Source organism: Charadrius vociferus, unplaced genomic scaffold, assembly GCF_000708025.1.
Source record: "Charadrius vociferus isolate BGI_N301 unplaced genomic scaffold, ASM70802v2 scaffold161, whole genome shotgun sequence".
NCBI classification, from domain to species: Eukaryota; Metazoa; Chordata; class Aves; order Charadriiformes; family Charadriidae; genus Charadrius; species Charadrius vociferus.
In genome coordinates, this window is record NW_009646928.1 from 3,067,688 (window position 1) to 3,092,973 (window position 25,286).

General features: G+C 37.2%; 2 protein-coding genes across 2 annotated transcripts in view; one reads left to right on the forward strand and one right to left on the reverse strand.

Annotated features, from left to right (window-relative positions):
• The window catches only part of DCAF17 (DDB1 and CUL4 associated factor 17), a 19,773-nt gene extending 18,850 nt beyond the window's left edge, over window positions 1-923 (reverse strand). The window contains exons 1-2 of the mRNA XM_009894641.1: window positions 688-923; window positions 156-270 (exon numbers count right to left, since the gene is read on the reverse strand). Of these exons, the coding sequence (XP_009892943.1) occupies window positions 156-270; window positions 688-923 (351 nt within the window). The remainder of the gene's footprint in view (window positions 1-155; window positions 271-687) is intronic.
• Window positions 924-6,894: 5,971 nt separating this feature from the next.
• METTL8 (methyltransferase like 8) lies at window positions 6,895-24,910 on the forward strand. Its single transcript, XM_009894561.1, has 9 exons — window positions 6,895-7,046; window positions 11,191-11,282; window positions 16,045-16,436; window positions 16,987-17,036; window positions 19,661-19,724; window positions 20,057-20,196; window positions 23,309-23,415; window positions 23,508-23,573; window positions 24,720-24,910. The coding sequence occupies exons 1-9, from the start codon at window positions 6,904-6,906 to the stop codon at window positions 24,908-24,910; spliced, it is 1,245 nt and encodes a 414-aa protein (XP_009892863.1). The 5' UTR covers window positions 6,895-6,903.
• Window positions 24,911-25,286: the final 376 nt, after the last annotated feature.

Consider the following 25,286-nt stretch of genomic DNA (forward strand, 5'->3'; position numbering starts at 1 on the left):
TCTGCCCCAGGCCCGGCTGCGCTGCCCGTGAGGGGCCGGAGTAAACGCAGTAACGCGCTGGCGTGTAAACGGAAGCATTTTAATCCTTATTTTTTAAAATAAAGGCAGGAAGGTTTTGTTAGCGATAGTTCAGTTAAGGGAAAGTGGGAACTTGCCTCTCCTTTGGCGGAGAGCGGGGGGCGTTCCCCGCGGGATGACACTTGCGAGGGGCTGTCCGCCACCGCCACGGGTGGTTTTGGATACTGCTGTGTTGGATGGGGTGTACCCGGGCTTGTGGGGACGGATTTTAAAGGATTTGTTCGTTTAAAACAACTCCAGGGTCAACGGCAACTTCTTGAGATGTGTGACACTTCATTTTTATATTTTTAGAGCTATGTCCCAAAGGTTGTCACCATAATCAACAGCTACTTCCCAGCGGAGCAGCTGAAGTCTGTGGAAAAACTCGTTTCCCTTTCTTGCCAGAGGCCAGGCACCCAAATGGAGTAATGTGGAAGCTGCTGATCTTCTGTGTTTCCCTGTCTGTTCTTCGGGATCTCTGAGTAGAATCTTTAATCTTCACTGATAGTGTAACAAAAGACAGATTCCTGTGATTTTTTTGTGGTGCTCTGCGGTTATTTGGATGAAGTGAGCTAAACACACTAACACCTTGGTTGCAGTTGCCCCTCTGAAGAGCAGGTTTTGCTCTACCTACTGTCTGGTGGATCTGCGATATTGCCAGTGACTTCAGAGTTGACAGGGCAGGTTTCACCTAAGCAAAATCCATATGGATATCCAGAGTCTTGCAGGGGTGTAAAGGAACGAGGTTCTTCAATGTAAATTATAGATAGTAGTAAAACACGTGTAGCTCTACCTACATCGTTAATAAGAGAAAACCATGGTTTGTGTTGAGACAAATAGTCTTTTGTTAGGCGATAGAGGTACATGCTCATATTTTGTAGAAAATAGGGTTGAAAAACAACTTAAGTGATTGAAAGATATATTTGGAGACTTAGATGTACATTCACCGTGAATGTATATGTATACATAAAGTCAACACAGCTTTTTTTTTTTTCCCCCTTTTTTTTTTTCTTCTTCCTATGTAAGCACCAGCCAGCAGAGGGTGCCCAGGTTAACTAGGAAGCCTTGTTTCCGAGCTATGTTTACCATTGATGGCTTCCTCTTGATGTTAAACTTGTGAATAGATTAATTTAGTAAATCAGGTTTATGTTGTATTCTGTTGTATAAATAACAGGAAAAGACGTGAATTACCTCATGGAAAAAAGTGAAAAATAGGGGAAAAAAGTAAAGGATTGCACAGAATACTTACGTATTTAAATCCCTTATCCTACAAACTCTGATTGATATGTGGGAAGATAACTTGTCTGTAAAGTTAAACAAATGTAAAAGTATTTACAGGATTGTTGCCTCAAGAATTATTTGTGAGTTTGCCTCTTTATGTTATGCAATATTTAAGAAATTTGTCCTGAGTGATTGGTATCTTCTTAATTTCTATTCAAATTATTTTAGTCAATATTAATTACACTGTTTCTGAGTGTGCCTTTAGTGTTACAAACAAGGAACAGTAGAACAAATAACCATGAAAATTTTTATCTTTAGTTGCATTTTTTTCAAACTGTCTTCATTAGCTTAAAAACTTGTTAAGTAATGTAGTTGATTCTCTCGGTACTGAGGAGAAAGGCGCCTTTGCTTCTACTGTCTTTCGAGATCAATAGTTGCATATGCCAACAAGCACTGAAGTTGCAATTCAGTCTCAATTGGAGATCGTTTTCCCTTTGTTATAGGAATGGTATGCTTGCTTCTTGAAAATAAAAGAATAAAAATACAATTATAAAACCTGTAGTTTTGTCAGATACTGCAAAAATGGTTTATATAGCAAATGATTCCAACAGGAATATCCAGATTGAGAACAGTGGCCGAGAAACAATTCTCAATGATTACCAAGTTAGGAAATTAAGTAGTAATATTTTCATTTTAAACTCGCAAGGACTTTTAGCTCTCTGCTTGTCCCTAATAATTGTTTGTCTGCTTTCTTACTTTTAGAAGTGGTTATATAGTACCTACATACATTATTTTATCCCAAATAATGTACCTTCAAGTTCTGTTGCTTATGTATGGTGATGCAAGTAAATGTTTTCAGTAAATGAGTAGTTTTATCTTCCCCCTGCCCTCTTTCCCTCCCTCTACCATTATATAAAGTATTTCCTCTTTGCTCAGCTCTTTTTAACAGGCTACCTGGAAGGTGGTGTAAGAACAGGCTCTTCTTACTCAACATCTCTGTACATGTGGTTAAAATCATATCTGGTGGGATTTGCTTGTTTGTTTTTATCTACTGTTGCTTTTTAACCAATGTTAACTGTGTGGTCTCTAAGGGAGTCAGACTAAATCAAAATAATTTTTATTTTGTTTTTCTTTTCCCTTTGGTAATCAGTGCTCTGCAGTGGTTTTACTGAAGTTTCTGTGTGCCCAAAGGGAGATCTGCATCATTCCTGGTGATAATGCATGAGAAGGAAAAATGGTTGAAAGTTTTAGATTTGCTGAGTTTGAAAAGTTGTGAAATATTCTATTGTTTCAAATCTGCACAACTTTTTTGTTGACTAATAACAAGACTAATAACAAAGCCCCAAGAAGGCATGTTTAGTCACTCGGTAGAACAGAATAGCATTAAGCATTCACTTAATAAACAAGTCTGGCTGACAGTAAAGTCCACTCCTCATCTTCCCCAATCCCCTTGATTTGAAATATTGAAAAATATTAATATGTGTGTATTTTTAAAATAACCACAGCTAATTCATAGTTATACCTACTGTGTTACCATTATCTTGAAGAATTTTTCACTTTGTGTCCATGATTGCCACTTGCATCTGTTTTGTCTAAGGTGTTCTGAGTTTTGGTAGTGTATGATGATGATAAAACAGATCAACTAAGCTTTACAGGAGAGCATTGGGATTAATTGTCAAATGTTGGTTAGATAAGCTTCTAGGTGCCAAGCAGAAGTAATTACTGTATGAAGTTCATTGTTTCCAGAATACTTTTCTGTCTGGAAATGTAACATAAGCTGCACATACTCTTCCTGATATAGGCTATTTTATTTCTTTATAACAGAGATTCTACAAGTAGGTTTAGTGATTGGAGATGGAAGAAGTTGTTAGCTCTGTAGTTGGAGGTCAGTCAAATGTCAAAATGTTTTCATCCAGTAAGTTCAATGAACTAGGTTCTTGAGCAAAAATGACAGTTATTTCTGTTCTGTTGTGTTTTTTTTCCCCTCCCTCTGACATCTCTATCAGAACTGATACTTCTCAAGGATTTTACTCATCAATGAAGTGGTTTGAGTATGTTTTGGTGTGTAATTTTGGTGTGTAATTACACACCCCTATTTAAAAAATGAGACTAGAACAGTTCTTTTCTCCTGTATCTTTAGCTTTTCCTCTGTGGATGTGACAGCTCAGAGGTTTTGCTGCCAACATCAGTTAGAAATGTATTGTTTCAGGTCTAGCTGGCAGTTGATGTGTATACCTTCTTCTGCATGTCCACCTTGAAAAAGCTGTACTAAAGGTGCTGTGTTGGATTGTTTGGGGAGGGGAGAAGTTTTAAAGCTGTTTTCTTAAGGTTTCTCAACTAAACTGAGGACCTGATCCATATCTGTAACAATGACAAAATTCTAAAGGCTAAAAGGCAGTGCTCCACGGGGAAAAAAGTCTTCCATGTTGCTTTTCAGCATGGTTACCAAGTGTGTTGTTTCTTTAAAGTTTTTTCTGAAAAATAGTTTGCTGCCACAAAATATAGGCATTTTTAAAGTCATTCAGTTATATTATAATATCCTTAAAGATGAAGGTTGAATTGCTTTGATAATAATAAAACTTAAAGCCTTCCTGACCATGGCTCTGAACAAGAAAACAACTCGTAAGTCTTTCTGACAACATTTCTTGCCGTCCTGGCTTCAGGGTATATCATCTTATCTGACAAAGAGATAGGGTGTTTGCCTGTTTCATTAACAAAATAAATTAGATAAACAGTCAAGCAATGACTGGCTTCTGAAAATATAATTTAGGCTTCCAGGTCATTTAGATGCTTTTTGGACTTTTAGTCGCCAGATTGCCCATTAATCTCATGATCTATAGATCACTCTAACTCTCAGGGATGTACATGCATACGTCCAAGGAATTGCTTCACATTTAACACTGGATGCAACAGTAAATGTAACTCCCCAACCTACCCCACTCTTCTTGCATTTTCTTGATGTTTCAGAATTTATCAGCTAAAATTGTGCAGTTATCACTCAAAGGATCATATTCTCATAAAAAGAGCTGCATCTCTGGATTTTACTGATGCAAGATCATCTTAGTCATCTGACTATGATTCCCATCTGTGCATCTTTTGATGTTCTTACTGAGGTATTTAGAAAACCAAGAAAAAAATATGTGACTAGCCTAGCAGCTGAATCATTGTATTTTATGTTGAATATCAATGCTGGCACAGGAAACGCAAGATACTATCTTAGGTCTTTTTGAATGATTGAAGGAAGAAGAGGATTTGTAAACAGTTTGCAATGTAATCATGGCATCTTTATCCAGGCATTTCTATAATTTAATAATAATGATTTTAGATCAGATTGTGGTTTGAGGTTTGGGGGAATTTTCTATTTGTTTTTGTTTTGAAGAACAATTGCCTTTATGCAAATTGCACATTCTGCAGAAATAGTTCTGGTCTGTTAATTTTTATGTCTCATAACTAGTATTTAATAATATTCCATATATGTTAATAATTATGCATTATGTTATGAAAAATCATAGAATCATAGGATGGTTTAGGTTGAAAGGGACCCTGAAGATGATCTAGTTCCAACCTCCCTGCCATGGGCAGGCACACCTCCCACTAGACCAGGTTGCTCAAAGCCCCATCCAGCCTGGCCTTGAACCCCTCCACAGATGGAGCTTCCACAACTTCTCTGGGCAACCTGTTCCAGTGCCTTACCACCCTCATAGTGAAAAATTTCTTCCTAATATCTAATCTAAATCTACCTTCTTCCGGTTTAAAGCCATTCCCCCTCGTCCTATCACTGCATGTCCCTATAAAACCTCCCTCCCCAGCTCTCCGGTAGACCCACTTTGGGTACTGGAAGGCCGCAACAAGGCCTCCCCGGAGCCTCCTCTTCTCCAGGCTGAACAACCCCAACTCTCTCAGCCTGTCTTCATAGAAGAGGTGCTCCAGCCCTCTGGTCGTCTTTGTGGCCCTCCTCTGGACCCGCTCCAACAGGTCCATGTCTTTCCTATGTTGAGGGCTCCAAAGCTGGACACAGTATGCATACATAAAAATGCATACGTATTTTTAAAAACAAAGCATGAACAGTGTGTAGTAATTAAAGATTAAACTGGAATTGGTTTAGTTGCTGAGCCACATTAAAAAAAAAAAGAGCCATAATAAACTTGTTAATGTTATTTTTTAATAGGACTAAATGTTACATTTTCACTGTATGGTGGTGCCCCATATCCTGGTGACATTGGAGGTCCCAGCAGCAAAAATTGATGAGTGTTTTGCAAAAATTGATGAGTGTTTTTATTTGGCATTGACAGCCAAAAGGCAAACCCCATTTTATTTAATCTTTGGCAAATAAAAAGAAATTTTAATCTTTTTTCCCTTTTTTTTTTCTGTAGGCTTAAAATGAATAAACAATGCCCTTTTTAAATCATGACTCATTCAAAAGTACACCTTAAATGGGGAATTGTTCATTTAATTGAAGTGATTCCTCTGCCAGGCTTTGTATTGATGTGTACAAATTAATCTTTTTTTATTCACAGTACAAGACTTGTGATCAAATAGTACTATTTTCCTCAAGATAAAAATCTTCATTTTGAAACCAATTTGCACGGAATGTTTTCTAATAATGTCTGTATTTAAACTGTGCCTGTTCTTTTGTAGCTACATTTTTTATTTCCAATGCATTAAATTTGTATGTGTGGTTTATACAGAAGCAGCGCTCAAAAAAAAAGTGGGGGGGACAGGGAAAAAATAGGACTAAGAATAATTTTTAGTCATATGCAGAGCACTTGAAGGAAAAAAGAACAAAGGCACATCAGGGTAAAAGTAGTAGGAGGGGTATTTCATTTTACTCATCTCCTCGAAAGCCTACATTAACAAGAATATGCAAAAAACCCCAAAACCCAACAAGACAAAATGCTGGTACTAGCTACACACACTTGTTATCTTTCATTATTAATATTGTAGGGAGAAATTCCAAGTAAAGTAAAATACGACAATATAAGAGAGATTTATACATGTAATAGAAAAATCTCGAGCACTTTATAATTTAACATTTAAAGCCATTCATTTCAAAAAGGGCATTAAACAGGGATCAGGAGAATACATGGCAGAAATTTTGGAAGGCTTTCTGGTGCATAATGTTTACACTTAAGCAAAAATAAGATCTCTCATTTCCTATCTAAAAGTATAAAACCACAGTCACAGTTCTAGAATGTAATCTTTTGAAGACAGTTACCTAGTGAGTGGGGTGATCTCAACGACAGTATGTACCCACTAGAACAAGTAGTTTCTTTACTGATCACTTCTTGCTTGTCTTCTTAAAGGTACAATGTCAAATTTGGTTTATTGTTTTACTGTGTATGTCTTCCCCCCCCCCGATAGGGCTTTGAAATGATACCAAATAATTTATCTTTCAACTGCTTTCATTCCAGTAGCCTACTTTGGGATTATTTCGGCTTTCACCACGCTGAAGGGATGTTGCTGTTTTCTAAAAAGCATTTAAATTTATATTATAGTAAAAGATTATTACTAAAGTTGATATTGGTGCTTGATTATTTGACCAGTTTCTCATGTAAGTGACATAAACAATTAAGTTACAGCAAAACTGTAATTTGAGTTAATTGTGTTTTCAGGTCTCTGAACAAAATGAATTTCATTACAAGGCTTTCTGCTTTATGTCTGAGGAAAAGCAAGATGCAACAGAGGCACCAAAGTAGTAGACGGCCAGCTGTTCCACTTGGATCACGGATTTTAGCTGATCCTTCTAAGGTTTTTGAGCATAACATGTGGTGAGATGTTTCTTCAAGGCTGATTTTCATACATTTTTGTATATTATTTACTATGATGAATAAGGGGGTGGCTGTGTGTGTATAGCAATGGACTGCCAGAACACACGTTGAAAGGTAGTGCTAGAGAGAACTTGAGACTGTCATGAGTAACCTGGCAGTTGCAAGTTATCAGTGAGCTGCATAAAAAGCTGCTGAGCAAGTAGTTAGTGATGGAATGAAAGGCAAAATATTGTTATAGATCATTAATGAATTAGGAGACAGAAACTGCAGAAGATAAGTAGTCCGTGTATAATGGCAGAAAATTACTAGTTAGGTAAAATAATGTTGCGTACTAGATTAGCGCTGTATTCTAAAATTGTCACCATTTCAGAAGGAACATGTAAATCACTTGTATTCTTCTAAAGGTGTATTGAAGATGTTACAGATAGTTCAGCAGAGATTTCCATACAGTGCATATTGTCAAGAAAAGTAAATGGAATCTTAACATGAATAAGTGATATAATAGCAGAGAAAACATTAACATGTAAATGTTAACAAGAATAAGAATTGCCCTGATTTGCAGCATTATATCTCCATCTCTCAAAGGTATTTTTGTGATTAACGAGGGCTCACAAAAGAGTGAGAATGCTAGTCAACACAGTGGGAAAACAGATTGAAAAGGCTAGGATTTTTGACTATGGAATGGAGATGAATACAAAACAGTAAGTGATACAGGAAGTCTTAGAAGGACAGAAGAATATCTAAATCTATCTAGAAAGTAGAATATCTACCTAAGATATTTGGAAGATCAGGATTTTTTATTCCTATAGTTCGTAAGTTAAGAACAAGGCATATTTGATTAAAAGAGAAGTGGGGTATTCAGAAGCTATACAAGAAATTATTTTCTACATAATTTTAATTCTGCCGCACACCATTTTTGAGAGCAAGGATTTGGCAAAATTAGAAAAGCAACTGGATGTAGCTAATGATAACCAATAGGTAACATAACATAGGAGTAACAGATGACAAATTTCAGGGTTTAAGCTTACTTCATAAAAGTAATCTGCAGTACTTATACCTTCCTCAGAGGAGTCCCCTGCTGGCAGGGGGACTTTTGTTCTGCAATGAAGTTTCCAACTTGCTGGGTTTTAAAAAAATTATTATTATTATATGTGCAAATAGATCTGTCACCTATTACTGTTTTCTAAACTAGATGTCCCCAAGCCATGGTCCCCAACACATACCACCTTAAGGCCAAATCTGCAGTTATCTATGCTTCTGTAAGTTCCTTGGTCAAGAAAGCTGGAAGATGGCTGGTTATTGAGTTTGAGTGTGAAGTTTATCTCCTTGTTTCATAAATCTATATGCAGTGTGGTTCTTAAGCATCTTCCAGACTCAAGACCTCCTGCTAGGTGGAAAAGTACTTTACTTGTGTGAATGCTGATTCAAATGGAGGCTATATAGTATAGGTAGAAAAAAGTTAAGGAAATGGCTGCCCTTTTTCTGTAACATTGTACCTCAATGAAACTCAGTTTTGTTTCATTTTTTTATTTCCTTCCAAATAACTGGTCATGTGTAGCTTCAGGTTTTCTTGCTAGCATTTGGAGACAGTCTAATACAGTTATCAAACTATGATGCAGGCGGCTGGGATGAATTGTTAAGATGGGATTGAAAGGAACAGGGTTGTTCAGAAAGTGGATCTGCAGACGAATCCATGTGGGTCACAAGGGAAAAGAGGTCAAACTGAGTTGGAGCAGAGGCTGCATGGAAGTTGCCAAGGTCTTGATAAATCAAGAACCTGGCTGTGAAGTGAGGGGAGGCCCTTGGATCTGAAGCTGGCTGAATCAGTGGGGTTGTCACAAGGGAGACAAGGGGGATCAGGATGAGTGGTGGCTGAGCTAAATTGATCATGCAGGGTGAGCATAAGAGATACATCTTCCCTAGCATTGATGCATGAGGAGTTATGTCCTTTTGTTTTCCAATAATGATCTTTGATGCTTCATAAAGTGGTATCCTTCTTTTTGCCTCTGTGTGAATTGGCAGGGAGCCAAGAGTTGCTACCATTGCTGTTAGGAATACGAAGCAAATTAAGTTTGGGAACTAATGCTTTAGACATTTGCTGTGGTGCTTTTCCATCATTTCGAGAGAGAAGTAATGAATGATGCTCAACATTGGAGCAAAATATGTCTGCTTCTATTCAGGTTGGTAACTGGCATAGTTTTCCCATGTTAGAGATAATTAAACCCTATGTTAGCAAACAAGTTAATGGAAAAGGACTAAGTTGAATAAGCTGAACTGAAAGTAGCATTGCTTGATCTCATGTCAGGCCTACTCATGTTAACAGTTCGTGGTGTGGTTAAAATGGATAGCTTGCTTTGCTGCTGTCTATATTCAGCTTAAAACACTTCTGTATTTAAATGCTTCTGCCCTTAGAATTTTTCTGTATTCTGTGTTCCTGCCAGCTTGTGTTGCTGAAGGAGTGGCCTTATTTGAAGCACCCAAAGTATGTAAATAGTTTGCATAAGAACTATGCTATATCCCCTCTTTTGCAGATTTTGTTGTTTGGGGTCTTCCATATAGAAATTTCTAGGAAAGAATCAAAATAATTTTCTTCAGCTTTATGAATTTCCAAAGAGGGACAAAAGGCAAAAAAGTTGCCGATGAAGATGGAGGACTTCAGGCACCAATAGTATTGTGTGTAGAGCCCTTAAGGGCTCTGACAGACACACAGTGATGGATGAAAATTGGTCAACTAAAGCTTATACCACAGCAAGTCATCTGTCAGAAGGGTTGGCTGTATATTATTGCCATCTGAATAGTCCTGGGTTTCAGCTTGCTAGAATAGGCAAGGTCAAAAGCAGTGATAGCAGTGAGGGAAACAAGTCTTTCCAAGAGGATGGCTGCCCAGTAATGCTTCGATCATTCAGTTTTATTCTACAACAGCACATTTGTCAGAGCCTTGACACTGTACAGGAAGATTTGGTATATGAACAAATACAGGAAGGGGAGAGGCAACCTGCTGGGGACAATAATGAGAAATATTTCAGTAGAGATGCGGAAACCAAGTCTGCAGCAAGCAGACAAATACATACCAATTAGTCTCCCACAATTAACAAAAGAGGAACAGTGAAGGTCTAAGAATTAAATTACCTATATGTCACCAAGCATGGAACAGGAAGATGCTCGTTAGCTTTTAGAGACAATCAACTCTTTTCAAGTTGGCACCTTGTTCCTTCCCATAGTAACCAATGGAATTTTAGTCGTAGACTTTCAGTTAATTAATTTCAGTAGGATTAGGATCTAATAGATTACTTGAATTACATTATCTAATTTAATCTGATTTCTAAAACTGTTCAGACTGGAAAATTTGGAGGGACAGCTGATTTGCTTTTAAAGGCTGCCAGCAGCATGGTTTTGGGCACTCAGCACTGTGGCCTGGTCCATACACAGAATATGCAGGGGAGGCAGTTTAGTCATCAGGGTCAGATCTTGGCTTTTTTCTGTACCCATTTAATGGATTAATATAACACTAGGTGAACCACTTTACACAAATACAGATAGCACAGACTCTGGACCCACTGCAGCACTGCTTGTCTTTTCTTGGGAATGTCTCATTCTTTTTTCTAAATGTTTCCTATCTCTAGTCCCCAAATAAGTAAAATTCCACCTGTTCCACTTGAATAGGTGGATTATGCTCCCTGTTTCAGGAACAGTGGATTCCTCTGCTAAATGACCTTTGTTCCTCATTGCATATATTAGTAATGTGAGAAGTTTCTTTCATCAGGGTGTTTGTTGATAGGTCTATTATTATATCCAGCTAAACACAATTCTGAGACACTCAAAATACATTCCTATAAATGCACTCAATTTAAAAGATATATGTTAATTTTATTATTAAGGAAAAAAAATGTATACTACTTCATCCTCTTTGCAGTTGGAAGATTTTTCATAATCACTTGAATTTTACCTAATTAGTAATTAATTTTTATCTGTCATGGACTGAAACTTAGTTTTTAACTGTTAGTCTCCTTGTGGTCATTTGCTTGCATTCAAAAAACAAATGTATTTGAGACAGTGTAGCTAATTTGTGACTGCTTTCCCTGGGGGAAAAAAAAGATTATGGAAAATCCTATTTAAAGGCTGGTTCTTCAACTGCCTTTTGCAGGGACCACATGCAGTGGTCACAGGAAGAAGAGGAGAATGCCAAGGAAAAAGCGGCAGAGAACTCACTTGTGAAAGTCCAATGGGAAGACCAAGGTAACAAGTTCATGATGGCTTAAAAATTCCTATTTTAATGCTATTTAGTAAAGCATTTAAAGATGCTTTAAAATCCAGCAACACTCTTTTTATTTCTACATTCTGTTGTCTAGATTTGTTGGTTGGGGTTTTTTTTCCCTTTATTGTATCCACAGGTTGTCTCAAAGTGTATTTTTCTAGCAATTCAGTTACTTATTTGAACAATTTTGCATTTGGGTGGGGGCAATAGGCTCTATGTTAAACAAGTAAATTGGTATGGTGCAGTTGCAAGTTCTGGCTTATTTTACACTTCTTCAGAATAAAACTCCTACTACACAGGACTGTTACTTCATCAAAGGGAATGAATTTGCAGCCAGCTAGGGTGCTGGGGATGACAGTTCCTGTGTGCAATATTCAAATGCTTTTTACTGATAGGTGGACTGTTTAGAGAGCTAGTGTTTGTACATTGCACCATATTTCAGTTAAGTGCCATGAAAGTTGCACTGGTCCCAGCTGGTCCCAGCTTGCTGCCTTGGCCAGGCTGAGCTGGGAGTGCTTCAGGAAGCAGTGTGTTCACTTTGTGTGGAAGGTGTTCCAATACATCATGCAGAGTCTGCTCTGTGAAAGATTAAGGAATTTTGTGCCTCTTTTCAGAAGGGAAGCTTGATGTATTCTGTGTTTCTGAAGAAGGATAGCTCTATGTTCAAACTGGCAAACTAAACCCTAGACTGACGTCTAGGATGCATGCTAAAGCTGGAGTATCAACTTGATAGTACCACAGGAGACCAGATTCTTAATTTATTCCTTTCTAACAAAGATATTCTGAAAACAATTACTTGGATGTTCCGGGCCTCAGTTTACTTAGAGTGTCTTGAACCTGTCAAATTAGATAGTGTCATTATGATCCTGTGCTCAGTTTCATTGATTTAACTATGGCACATGTTGGAGTTATTTGAATTACCTGTGAATGTGTCTTGGATTGTGTGTCCTTCATCACTTTGAATGCTCTGGGATTGTCATCCTGCCCTTTTCTGTTACCTCTTGCCATTCTTTATCTAAATACAGGAGTACAATGTTTGTTTTGCAAGAATGACATCTAATATTTTCATTTGGTTTGTATAAAAAGCTTAAAAAGAGCTCGTAATTGAAAAGTTAGCTGTGTAACCATGCGGCTCATGGAACCTTTCATTCTTCATCTACAATCAATTAGAACTTAGTTTATGCTGGTGAGAAACGGAATAATCAGGGTTTTGTCTATTGCCAAGAAATACAAGGACATTTCCTATGAATGCCCCTCTGTTTAAGACTTGAATAGGTGAGCGTTGCTGACAGTGTTCCTTCAGAAAGCTTCAGCTTCATTCTGCAAGTGGAAGTACATTTTGGCCTATTTGTGTAAACAATGAACTAGACTGAAGCTAACGTTATTTTTGGGGCCTTGGAAACTACAGTAAGGGGAAAAAGACAAGACAGATTTCAACAACACTATTATATCACTAAAATAGAATAGTTCTGGTGAGCCTTGTTAGATCAAGAGAAGTTGACTTCAACTGAATAAGCTAATGATACTACGTTTAGGAATTTGATTTTCTTGTTAGCATGTCCAGTTTCTTCTCAGACATGCCTGCTAATGTATGAAAAATTCCATTAAGGAGAAAAGTCAGTTGACTAAGTAAGGGCTTTTTTTGTCTCAAAAGATTATACATTTATTAGTTTTGTCATTTTTACATGCTTTGGAAAATTCAGTAGTTAGGCTACTTAAATATACAAAATGAAACAAAAAATTGATAATAATAGTGCATGCGTGATTATTACAGAATGATGCAGGAGTGACCAGTGAAAGAATGAAAAGTAAAGTGTTCTTTCACTTGAATCTGTGTAATACCATACTAATACAATTTGAAAGGCTGACTTCAGCCATTGCTTTCCTTCAAGTCTGAAATCTGGAAAACTTGATGGGAACATAAGTACAAGGGTTCTGAGCAGACTTGTAGAAACGTAGTATCTATAACAAGGGGTGATAATGATTTAAGAGCTTTTTGAGTAGAAGGTGGTTTGGTTTTTATACTGAAGCTGAGCAATCTATGAATGTGCAACTTACACGATTGAAATCTGGTATATATGACCTGTCAGCTCTGCACTTACATTCTAAAACAAGTCTGTACATTTACTCTGCATGGCTGGGTCTTGCCCTTTAATAATACAATTGGATGTATTAAATGTTAAATTTAAAAAATTATGCAGATTTCTAGGACAAGGCATTCTGCCACCTCCTTGCCACTTCCCACTGCCTGTCTGTGCTCTAATGATAATTCTCAGCCTTGTTTATCTCTGAAAGGCTGTAGCGATTTAGGAAATAGTATGCTAAGATTTAAATGAGAGTAGTAGGAGAAATGCACCATGTATTTACTCTCTGCATTTATATTAAAAGAATTAATGGGTCAGTGTAAGTGAGTAGGGACAAAATTAAAAAGGCAACATATCATATGATGCATGCTTAGCAAGAGACATCAAGAAACAAGTTCTTATGCTTAGCAAGAAACAGTTCTGTAAATGCTTTGGGGACGAGGGGAAAAAAACAAGAAGATTTGGTTTGGTACTTAGGACGGATAAGGAAGGGAAAACCATCAACAAAAGAGACATTGAAAAAGCTGTTAATTCTTATCTTTTTATCAGCCTTTCTTTGAAAGGGTTAGCTGTAGTCCAGTGGCTAGCACAATTAGTGCTAGTGAGAAGGAAGAAAGATCCTGTTCTGGTACTGAGAAAGAACAGGTTACAAAGTACATCCATAGAGTACATGGATGACTAGAAAAGCAGAAAAGAGAATATTTACTTTTTTGAAAAGGGAGGTGGGAAAAGAGAAGAGTCAGAGAATTAGTTTCAATTCCTGGAAAAATACTGGAAGAGATAATCCAGAGCTTGTAGACAGTGGGTTTGAAAGAACAAAGGAGGTGAGTACTGGCCAACAATTATTTTTCAAGAATAAATCATGTAAAATCAAGTTAATTTCCTTCTTGGAGAAGCTTACAAGCCCTGGGGATAAGGAAAAAACAGCAGACGTCCTGAAATTTATCCTTAGTCAGGCTTCTGACTTGCTTTACTTGACATTTTCATAAGCAAGTTAGGCAAGTGAGAGCTAATGAAACTGCTTTTGGGTGAATGAATGCCTAGAGAGATCCTTTCAGAATAGAAGGCTGTGCTGGCCAGAGAAGTGTTTTGTTCCATGTCCAGTTCTGCTTGGTATTTTCATTAGTGACCTCAGGAAAATGGGAGACTTGAAGATGATATTAAGCGAAGAGCTGTTTCAAGTGTGGTGAAGGACAGGGTTAGGATTCAGAAAGATCTGGACAAACAGTGGAAAAAAAGGATCTGAAAGATACAAATTTGCTAAAAATAAATGCAGAATACTTTGCTTAGGAATAATTCCTTGAAAAACATACTAGGTTCTGGAACAATTGGCTAGGTAGTCATTTTGAAGAAGATCTGAGGGTTGTGGTGAATCACTAGCTGAATCAGCAGTGTCATGCTGTTGCAAAATGACAATCTGGGAGTTATAAACAGGATTAAAGCCTGTAAGCCTCATAAAATATTCCTTTTGCTCTGCGTTGATAATGCCTTTACCAGAATACAGCACCAAAAAGTAGTAAGTCAGTTGGAAAGAATCTAGAGAAGAAGTCTAAAAATCATGACTTCTGAGGAAAAAAAAAAAAAAAAAAAGAGAGGTAGGTTTAGCTAGTCTAGAAAAGAGATTGTTTATGGGAGACATAGTAAAAGACTTCAAATAAGCAAATAGGTGTTGCAAAGAGAAGGGAGTAACCTTTGCTTTATCTGCTTGGTTAATGGGACAAGAATTACTGCACTTAAATTGCAATAAGGAAATTTAATGTTAGGTAGTAGAAAAGGTTTCTAACTGTACATATGTTGAAGGACTGTAATATATTACTGAATAAAGTTGTCAAACCTATATGAAAGGTGGCATTTTAAGAACTAGTTAGACAAATTTCTGTGGGGAGGGGTTATGAATTCCCTGACTGGGTGAAATCCCTTCCAGTCCTATTCTTTGACATTCTAACATTCGGTTAGAATGTTTTGTGACTTAAAAGTTAACACAAAGGTCTGTTGTAAGACACTGAAGTGTTTTGAAAGTAAGAAAGCCACTATGTTGCTTCTGGCTGTATTGTTATTTTCTGTCAAAACTGAATTGGTAAATGGTTAGGAGTGAATTACTGACTATGGGCTATGCAGTAGCATTTATCACTCGAGTTCACAGAACTGGATTTCTAATATGGTTTTTTTTGATAGGTGACTAGCTACCAACAAATTTGCAATTGTTCATAGAGTTTCATAGATCATGAAATTAATTTCAATTTAGTATTTCTTAAATAGGAAAAACATGGAGAACATTTAATTGAAAAGTTGCATTGCATTTGTGATTTAAGACATAAAAGCTTGTCTAAGAAACTTATGATCACATATTTTGGTGATGCTGTTCTATTATGTCACTACATTAAAAAAAACCCAAAAAAAACAAACAAACCCCAAACTCGTAAAGATGATGCAGAAAGCCTGTCTGTCCCATCCTCAGTGACATAAAATCTAATTAAACCCTTATGGGAGTTATTTTGAGCACAGGTTAAGGTAAGACCCAAAATCTGTATGATTTTATTTAAATCTGGGGAACTATGGATTTTTAAACTGTAAATTTGGGGACCAAATTCCATGTTGCTTTACAGTGTTTTGTAGCTAAGTTCATATTCACCAAATTTTTGTTTTGTTCTAATTTCAGATAAATATGAGAGAGAAGCCAGTAAATATTGGAATGAGTTTTATAAGACTCATAAAAATAACTTTTTCAAGGATCGCAACTGGCTGTTTCTTGAGTTTCCAGAAATTCTTCCAGAAAAATGGAGAGAACAGTTGAAAACAGAAGAAAGATCTTCAGAACACAAAAAAATAAATAGTACCAACAGTTTTTCACACAAAAATGAAATGTTTGAGGAAGGAGAAAAATATTGGACGAAAAAGTATGGAGGTGGTTCTAGTTGTGTACAAGAAGGCTATGTATATAATAAAAAACAAGCAAAATCTCTTGCTGACAATCCTCAGGGTAAAAACTGTGGAGAACTTGGCAGGCTAGAATCCTTCCCTGGTAGTGATGCCACTCACAGAATATTAGAGGTAATGCACTGCAAATGTTCTATCCGTAATATACAACTCCACTTAATTGCTCAAAGGCCTGATAAAGATGATTAAGTAAACATTTAGAATTTGACATACTACATTCATTTATGGCAGAAACTTTCAGAGAAACCTAGGATCTGTGCTAACTTTTCCCTTTAAAGTTTTCTGCCAAATCAGAATTTCGGGCTAGTTTGTCAGACTCCGTTTTCACTGGAAGTTGGGTTTCTAATTTCCTAAGGGAATTTCTGTCTTAAAATGCTGTCCTACAGTGTAAGTACTTGACACATTCTTACCAAATGGTGAAATCGGACAAGAATGTTGTGTTTTCCTATACAGTTTGAGAGATGGATTCTCTCTTAACTTTAGAAAGACATTGAGGAGAAATGTGATCATAGAAGAATTGTGGTAGGAGCTGTTTGTACCTTCTCTGTCAAACATACCTTCAAGTCTAATGGGTCCTACCTACCAACAAATTTAAGACAAAAATTAAAAAATATGAGGTTTTATTTGCTTATTTATTTTAACTTTTTCTTTCTTGTGATTTTAGGTTGGTTGTGGTGCTGGAAACAGTGTCTTTCCTATTTTGAAAGTTCTGTGGTATGTAGTGCTGGATTTTCAGCTATGAAAGTTCTGTTCTCATCATCTTCATTTTCTTCAAGTGTTAATGCTAGACCAGTGCTGCAGGAAGTGTTGAGTGGATTGTTTTACAGCCCTGAAACTGTAATTGCTTGCAGACCACAGATAATGTTGGTAGCATCAGTACAAGATACTCCTCATACTGGTCAACCCTAGTCTTGCGGGGACCATATTTGCTGACACGGTTTGTCTTCAGATGCATTCAGACCGATTTCTTGTAGTTCATCTCAGGCAGGTGAAATCTTCTCTTGTCTTACATGTCTCCATAAAGCTACCAGATACCTGTTCAAAAGGCCAAAATTGGAGGCAGTAGATAATGGCATGTGATCTACTGGTAAGAAGTTGTATCATTGCTGAATTTGACTGCTATGCTTTGTCATGTTGCTTCCGGTTTTAGTGTCAAGGAAGGCATAAGTCCTGTATTGCTTTACTTAATTCCCTGAAACATCTTAATCCCCTTAGCTTCCGGTTTCAGAAAAAGCTGTTGCAGCAGTATGTCCTCCCTTCCATATATAATGGTTTGGGTTGGAAGGGACCTTGCAGATCATCTAGTTCCAACTTCCCTGCCATGGGCAGGGACACCTTCCACTATACCAGGTTGCTCAAAGCCCCATCAAGCCTGATCTTGAACACTTCTAGAGAGGTTTTCTTGGAAAGGCTGTGAGGTTGAAATAGATTTCTTTTTATTCATGCATCCAAGAGCTTGAGTATGGCACAGTTCGTTTTTCTATAAATGAATTCTGATTGCTGGCATCACCACTGTACAAAATTACTCCATTTTGCAGATAGGGAAACAGAGAGCAGGAGGAATTGAGTGATGCACCAGGGTCATACATAAAAACTATTAGTGTTATACAGGAAAACTATTAGTGTTAGCAATGAATCTTCATCCCAAAACAAATGCTTTGCTTTAGACAGCATGTGATGAAAGGGGAGCCCTGTTACATATGAAAAGTTTGGAAAGCAACACTATGTAGGGATAAGATACCATGTGGCTGTATTAAAAATGATGAAACACTTTTGTGTTTTCCTCACAGGAGGCGTTAGTCATAGGTTGGCATTTCTGATAATTAGGAATCCACTCATTAGATATTTTTCCTGGAGATCACTATTCTTATGCAAATCCTTCAGTCAAACACATTGGTTTGTACATTGAACAACTCACATGTTTGTCTTGTATACCACCCGATGGAAACATCTCTTATCTCTTAGCAGGTCTGGCTTTATAGCACAGTTGGTTTTACTCTGAATTTAATAATATAAAAATTACCTTTTGTATGGATATAAAAAGAACCCAGTGTCAAGTATAAGTGTACCCTAGCTATAAAAAAAAAAATCCACTTAGGTTTGTAACACAAAACCGCTTCCCCCTGCCCCCCTTAAAATTTAAGTTACTGCTTTTTTATGCAGTTCATCATGACATCACCATCCAGATCAAGCTGTGTCTTTGTTTTAAGTTAACTTTCTACATAGCTCCTATTCTGCTCTAAAAAAAAAAAAAATAACATCCTAACAAGTCAATTAGGTAATCAGCTTAACCTTTCCCAAGGGACTGGCAGGGTCCAACGCCTGGCTGCTTGTCCTTATCCATGATAAATATCTAAACTCGTCAACTCTCATGGTGGGCACAGAGCTGATAAGAGTTTTGCTCAGCAACAAGGATGGAGTATATTCTGGTCCATAAGGGTTGTCCTGTTGAGCCCTCAGAGAGAGATCACTAACTCAGCTGTGTATACTGTGAGATCTTTTAGGCACTGCCAGAGTTTATTGATTCCCTTTCTAAAGAAACTGTCTGTCCAAAATCCTAAATATTTTTTAGAGAGAGATTAATTGATCATGAGTTGACCATGAGGTGATTCCTCAGAAGGTTTTAAGGGGCTTGCTCAGTTTCTCTTAAATGAATTTTTCAGAGATGAAAAAAAATTCTTCCTAGAGTTACTAGTATCTGATGAATGGTACAAGGAAATTTGCAGCTGGCTTAGTCCTGGATGGGAAAGGAAGGGAAAACAGTTCTGCAGGAAATTCTTACTCATCTTGGCTTACAAAACAAAAGAGATAATAGAGGGAAACAACCAATACTGCCTAACCTAATCAAAAGCACAGCAAGCTGGCACATGGGAACTCAAACCTCTACAGAACTGTGGATGACTTTTGCAACACCCCACCTCTGGCCAAATCATATTGCTAATTAAAGTGCATACATGGGCTAATGATAGAGACTTAATGCAGTACTTCTGTAAGAAAATGTGACCTATTAATGTGCATTTATGTAATATAACACCAGGGCATTGTCATCAATCCTGACAGCCCTCTGTGACCTTCTTTCTTTTCCTTTTCACTTCCTCCCTGACAAGGCTATAATTCTCCTTTTTATACTAACTGCCTGTTGGTATTCTTATGAATTTGTCTGCCCTATTGGTTCATTACAACCTAGGTGGCTTTCCGTGTGCTAGACATCAATAAGGCATGCTTGATCAAACCTGTGGAGAACCCCAAAGGGCCCTCTGTAGTTCCATGAACACTGATGTAGACTTTCATCTTTTACAAAAATAATTTTTTAACTGATGTTGGTTTTGTTTTCCTAGCAATACACCTGGAACCTTTCTGTACTGTTGTGATTTTGCTTCAGGAGCAGTGGAGCTGGTAAAGGTAATTCATATGCTCGCTTTACAGTACCTTATAAGCCTGTAATTCAGGAGGCTGCCAGGAAGCCGTCTTCATGAAAAAGAATGTGATGGCTTTGACAACTTTTAACTGAAGTTTTCAGTATTCCAAAGAACAAAGTCTTACTCTATGCAGAGAGGAATGAATACCATCAGTGAGCTTGCTTCTCAGCTTGAGTAAGATACCAGACAGAATAGGCTTTTATATGAGATGTTTTACAATGCTGAATAATTGAAGAAAAAAAGTTTCTTGAGTCACAGTAAACGTATTAACTACTACTGTTCTCTCTGTGCCTCTTTTCATCTTTTTCCTGACAGTCACATTCGTCCTACAATTCAGCCTGGTGTTCTGCCTTTGTTCATGATGTATGTGATGATGCTTTACCCTATCCTTTTCCAGATGAGATCCTGGATGTCATTCTCCTTGTCTTTGTGCTCTCTACTATTCATCCTGACAGGTAAATGAAGACTAAAGGGCAAAGCAAATGGGTTAAATCTCTTTTATCACTGGAGTTTTTCAAGAATAGCAAAAGAAGATCATGAATCTTTAATTTATTTAGTAAGCTACAGTATGTATAAAACAGGTATTTTAAATGCTGTTTCCCATTTTCAGGCTTCAAGGGAAAAGCTGGTCAGGCTAATTCATTAGTGAGCCTCCTGTCTCCATCAAAATACAAAGAGTATATTATTGCTAACTACATCCCTATTAAAAGTGACAGCAATTAAAGAAAATTACAAATTAAAAAAACAGACTGCTAGTCTTCTAGAAGGAAATTATTTTTGTTGATCAAAACCATTCATGATTTAACACCTTACAATATGTTGATAAAGACTTAGGTTGCCGATTTAGCCACATACAAATGCAGGCCTTTTAAACCAAAATGCATTCAGAATTTTGAAACTTGTTTGGCTTAAGAAATCTTGCTCTAATTTTCATGCATAGTGTTATGTTGACTGCTGTTAGCCTGGTTACTAATGCCTTTTAATCTCTAATGAACCAAACTTTATGACTGCTAAGGCCAGCTGATTGTGAAAATGCCCTTTTTTTAAACGGCAAAAATACAAAAGAGGGCATGTGAGTTAAACCCCTTGACTCTTCCTTTAACTTGATCATACGAAGGGAAATAAATGCTGTATGTGTGGTAATACATTTATTACTTTAAGAATGTAATTAAAATGGGCTCGGCAAACAGAACATTATTTGCCTAAGTCTGAGAACTGTTTCCCTGCCTAAATTATTAATGATTAGCTTTACAGAAGAATCTTTCCCATATAGGATATTGCTCCTTCCTGTTTGTTCAGAGATGAGCACATGAGTCATGCAAAGCCTGGGTCCAGATTTCAAAAACAATTCAAGCAGTAGATTTCAGATCTCTGTAACTGTGGTGATGCTGCCAGGAAGAAATTGGACAATAGAGATGCATTCATTCAATCACTTTGCCTGTAAAAGCAGTAATCAGATGTTCTGTCAGAATTTCTGTGGATCTTTTCCTATTAGTCACTCGAGAATGTGTTTGTCGGTTTTGGGTTGGTTTTTTTTCCTCCCTATGTCAGCATCTAAAGGCTGACATGGATGCTTTTGTGTGTGTGTATACAAACAAAGATTTCCGTGTAATTATCTGTGTTGTAAGACCCGCTTTCCAAAGATTTGTTAGTCATTACTGTCCTACCGTAGTATTAAAATGACTGCATAAAGGCAATTGTAATCCAGATCCATCTTGCTCAGTATACATTTTTTCAGGAAACTTTGAAAGTGGGAAATGAAAAAGAAAACCAAGAGAATGGTGATGCAGAACTACTGTACTTTGGAGACCTGGAAAATATAAATGCAAGGGACACATTTGTATTCAGCACAATTGTTACTTAGTGATTTCTCTTCAGGCTATTGTATTTAGTTTTTGACAATTGCTACTCTTGTACCCCATTTTTAACACACTTCAGTTCTGCTAGAAGTCTCATCTGAAAGTTGGTTGCAGAATTTGAAAGGTATTAAACTTTCTTCAAGCTATATAATTAATGTGCTCTAGTCCTATACCATGGGATTTCTCAAAGCATTTTCACTTTTTGTGCATGTACATTTTTTCTGTGTGCACAAAACTTATGTTTATATAGGCAAAGTCTGTAATACTGTGCACAAACACAGTCTCTCATTCTTAGGTGGTGCTGCCTTTTCTGTCTGTGGCAGCACACCTTGGTTGCCTGCGTTGAGCATGAGCAAAAGAGGGCAACTTGTAGGCAACTAGAGGGCAACTTAGAGGTCTTCCTCTAAGGGAATTCCGTGCTCAAAAAGTGTATGCTGCTTTTTCTTCTTGCTTGTTTGGAAATACGGTACTGAAATATTCTGCTGAACAACCTACAAATTCCTTCCCTTAAAAATCTAGGTAAGATGCCTGCACTGCTGTTGCATAAGGACCAAATTTCATTAGTGCTTGAATTCTGACGTTCTTCAGGCACCTGAGAGACAGGGATGGTGTAAGCATGTTCTTTTGGTGCACAGTAATGGTATGCTGATTTTGTATAGCTAAATAGGACTTACTTTTCTTTAGCTCTTTTCAGATACAGCAACTTGCCTTTCCTTTCCATTCATTTAGCATTCACTCTGTCTCCGCATCTTCTACATGGTCTGTCCGCTTCCCTGTGGGAGGAAGGGTTGAATTACGCAAGTGGACTTTTCTACGTTGCAGCCTGCTAGGTGCAGGATGCCTTTTGTTGTCTCTCATGAATGTGGAAAACCTGAGTCCTTCTGAAAGAGTGAGGCAAATCCAACCCATTATTCATTAGTAATGTGTTTTGCAGTAATGCAAATATATTTATAAGAAGTTCCAAAGTAAGGTTAAAAAGTGAGAATGAAGATGCTCTGATCTAGTGAAGAGGAAAGAGTACTGTGTATGGTGCTTACTCCTATCATACATACAACAGGCTGGTATAATCTTGTTGAGGAAGAGCTGATGATAGATATCACCAAGATTCACAAACTTTTCAGCAGTTTGGAGCATGAAGACTTTCCTCCTCTAACTAGCTGCATATCTGTAGATGGAGTTTTGCCAGATTCCTCTGCTGAGGTACTACACAGATTTTTCTTTCCATCCTCAACCATTAGGTGTGGAAATACTGATTTTGTCTGTAGGATCAGTACCTCCATAAAGAAATCAGATAAGTTTTTGTCTGTCTTCCAGGTCCTTGATTTTGCTACGTACAGCAAGAAGACTCAGTCTAGCTCACCAAAGCACATAGCTAACTGTTCATTCATTGTTTGTCATATATCTGCCTGACCCATATGACGCATATACTCAAAACCTGTGTTTTAATCCATCCTTGAGATTCTGGTAAAGTGAAGGAGAAGGGCTCCTTTTCTCTCTCCAGTTTGTGTACTCATACAGGACCTTTTAAATTTTTGGTGTAGAGGCTTTTTTGTAAAGAGTTCTTCCTGTTCACTAGTGCCTGACATTTTTATATTAAATATAGACGCGTATTCTCACTGTAGTTTTGAAAATCTCTGTATATTCCAAGCATCTAGGAAAAAAACAGTTGTGTTTGCAATTTTCACCAGTATCCCATCTATTTTCTAAGGATGCAAGGTGTTGTAAATAGATTGGCTAAACTACTAAAACCTGGAGGAATGTTGTTATTTCGAGACTATGGAAGATACGATACAGCTCAACTTCGTTTTAAAAAAGGTAATTCCTGAATGCTTTTGTAATGCTTTTTGTCATTTTAACTCTTTTTCAAAAAAGTGACGTCCTTTTTCATTACTGCTCTAATTTCTTAGGTCATTGCTTGTCAGAAAATTTTTATGTACGAGGAGATGGAACCAGAGTGTATTTCTTCACCAAAGGTATGAAATTGTACAGTTTTATAGAAAGGGTTGAGGGTCTTTCAAGATGATTTGGATTATAAAAGCTCCTCTTAGAACAGAAATTTAAAGAAGGTTTTATTGGCTTTTTTTAAAATTCTCTGCATTTACAAACCCCACAGCTCATTGTTCTAAGAAAATAATTCCCTTTATGTGTACATTCGGTGCATCTGGGTTCCTACCAGATTGCTTGCAGACATCACTGGAATTTTTCTTTGTCTAAGCATCTTGTGTCTAATGGTATGCTCAAATTCTTTTATTTAAAGATGTATCTGGTTACTTTCTTAAAATATGAGATGAACATGCTTGGAAGGACAGTTGGTAGCAGTGCTCTGATATTTTCTTCTGCTATGTTGGTGATTCTGAGCTGTGAGGCTGCTCTTCCTGCAGGAGCTAAACTTAAATTCCTGACTATGGATACTATTGCTCTTTGCCCATCCACTCACTTGGTTCTGTTGGCAGTCAGCTTAGACTGGTGTATATTAGCCCAGCTACCAGAAATTAAGCAAAGTGAGCATCAAACTCAGCATCATTTTTTTACTCTGCAACCTAGACTGTAAGCAATAGCGATGGATCAGGATTTATCCCAGCCTGAGTAATTTTAGAAGTGAGAAGGAGGATCTGGGACATGTACGGGAAATGACTTGAATTCAAAGAGCCTTCTCAGTTTTGAAGTGTCTTCTTTTGTGCTTACTCATGACAAAGAAGCTTAAAGTTTTCCAGCGATGACTGACAAGAAGGAGATAATGATGGTGGGATAAATGTGTGGATTGTCATTTGGCAGGTGAAATAGCTCTATCTCGATAATATACAAACAGTGACCAAATGGCATGCATTTATTTTCCTCAACTCTGGCATACTGAACCCTCAGAAGAAAGGGGATCTATGAATGCCATGAGTAATAACCAATGTGGTTTGGGCCTCAACATAACGTTTTTTACTGCAATATAAATTGAGAGCTGTGAAAATGAATTTGTAACAGGAGACTTCTTACAGGCAGTTTCCTCAATCTTTCAAATCACATAACAGATTTAGTTCCATCTTTGGTTGAACTGCAGGTTGTCAATTACTACATTCTACAAATGTCTTTTTTTTTTAATTACAATAATTCTTCATATGAGAAAATAGATGAAGTATGGAACATGTTCAACTTGGCTGGCTTAACTGAAGTACAGAATTTAGTTGATCGGCGATTACAAGTAAACAGGAAGAAAAAAGTGAAAATGCAGAGAGTTTGGATACAAAGCAAGTTCCAAAAACCATTGCTGCTATCTCTGAATAATCCTGAAGAAACCACCAAAAGGCACCCTTATAGATAATTGTACCATGAATTCCAGAAACTGAAGCAAATTTGAGTACGTATATTTCCTATAAATCTTGTGTTAGCCACTGAAAAGGAGAAATACATTGAACTGAAAACCTTTCCCTTATTTTTTTGTAAAAGTATGTGTGTGAAAATGATCAGGGGGGAGGGACATTTCTGACTTCTGCTTTATGTGCAATAAAGGGATATGCATAACCTGTTCATAACTGTGACCAGGCACTATTTTATTTCTTTGAATATGAATAGTCAATAAGTATAAGCATGTATCTTGTTCCTGTTGAAATTCACAATATATGGAAAGTTTTACACTAAAGCATAATTGTTTCAGAGATTTAGAGAAACAGAATATACGTTCTCACTATCACTACAAG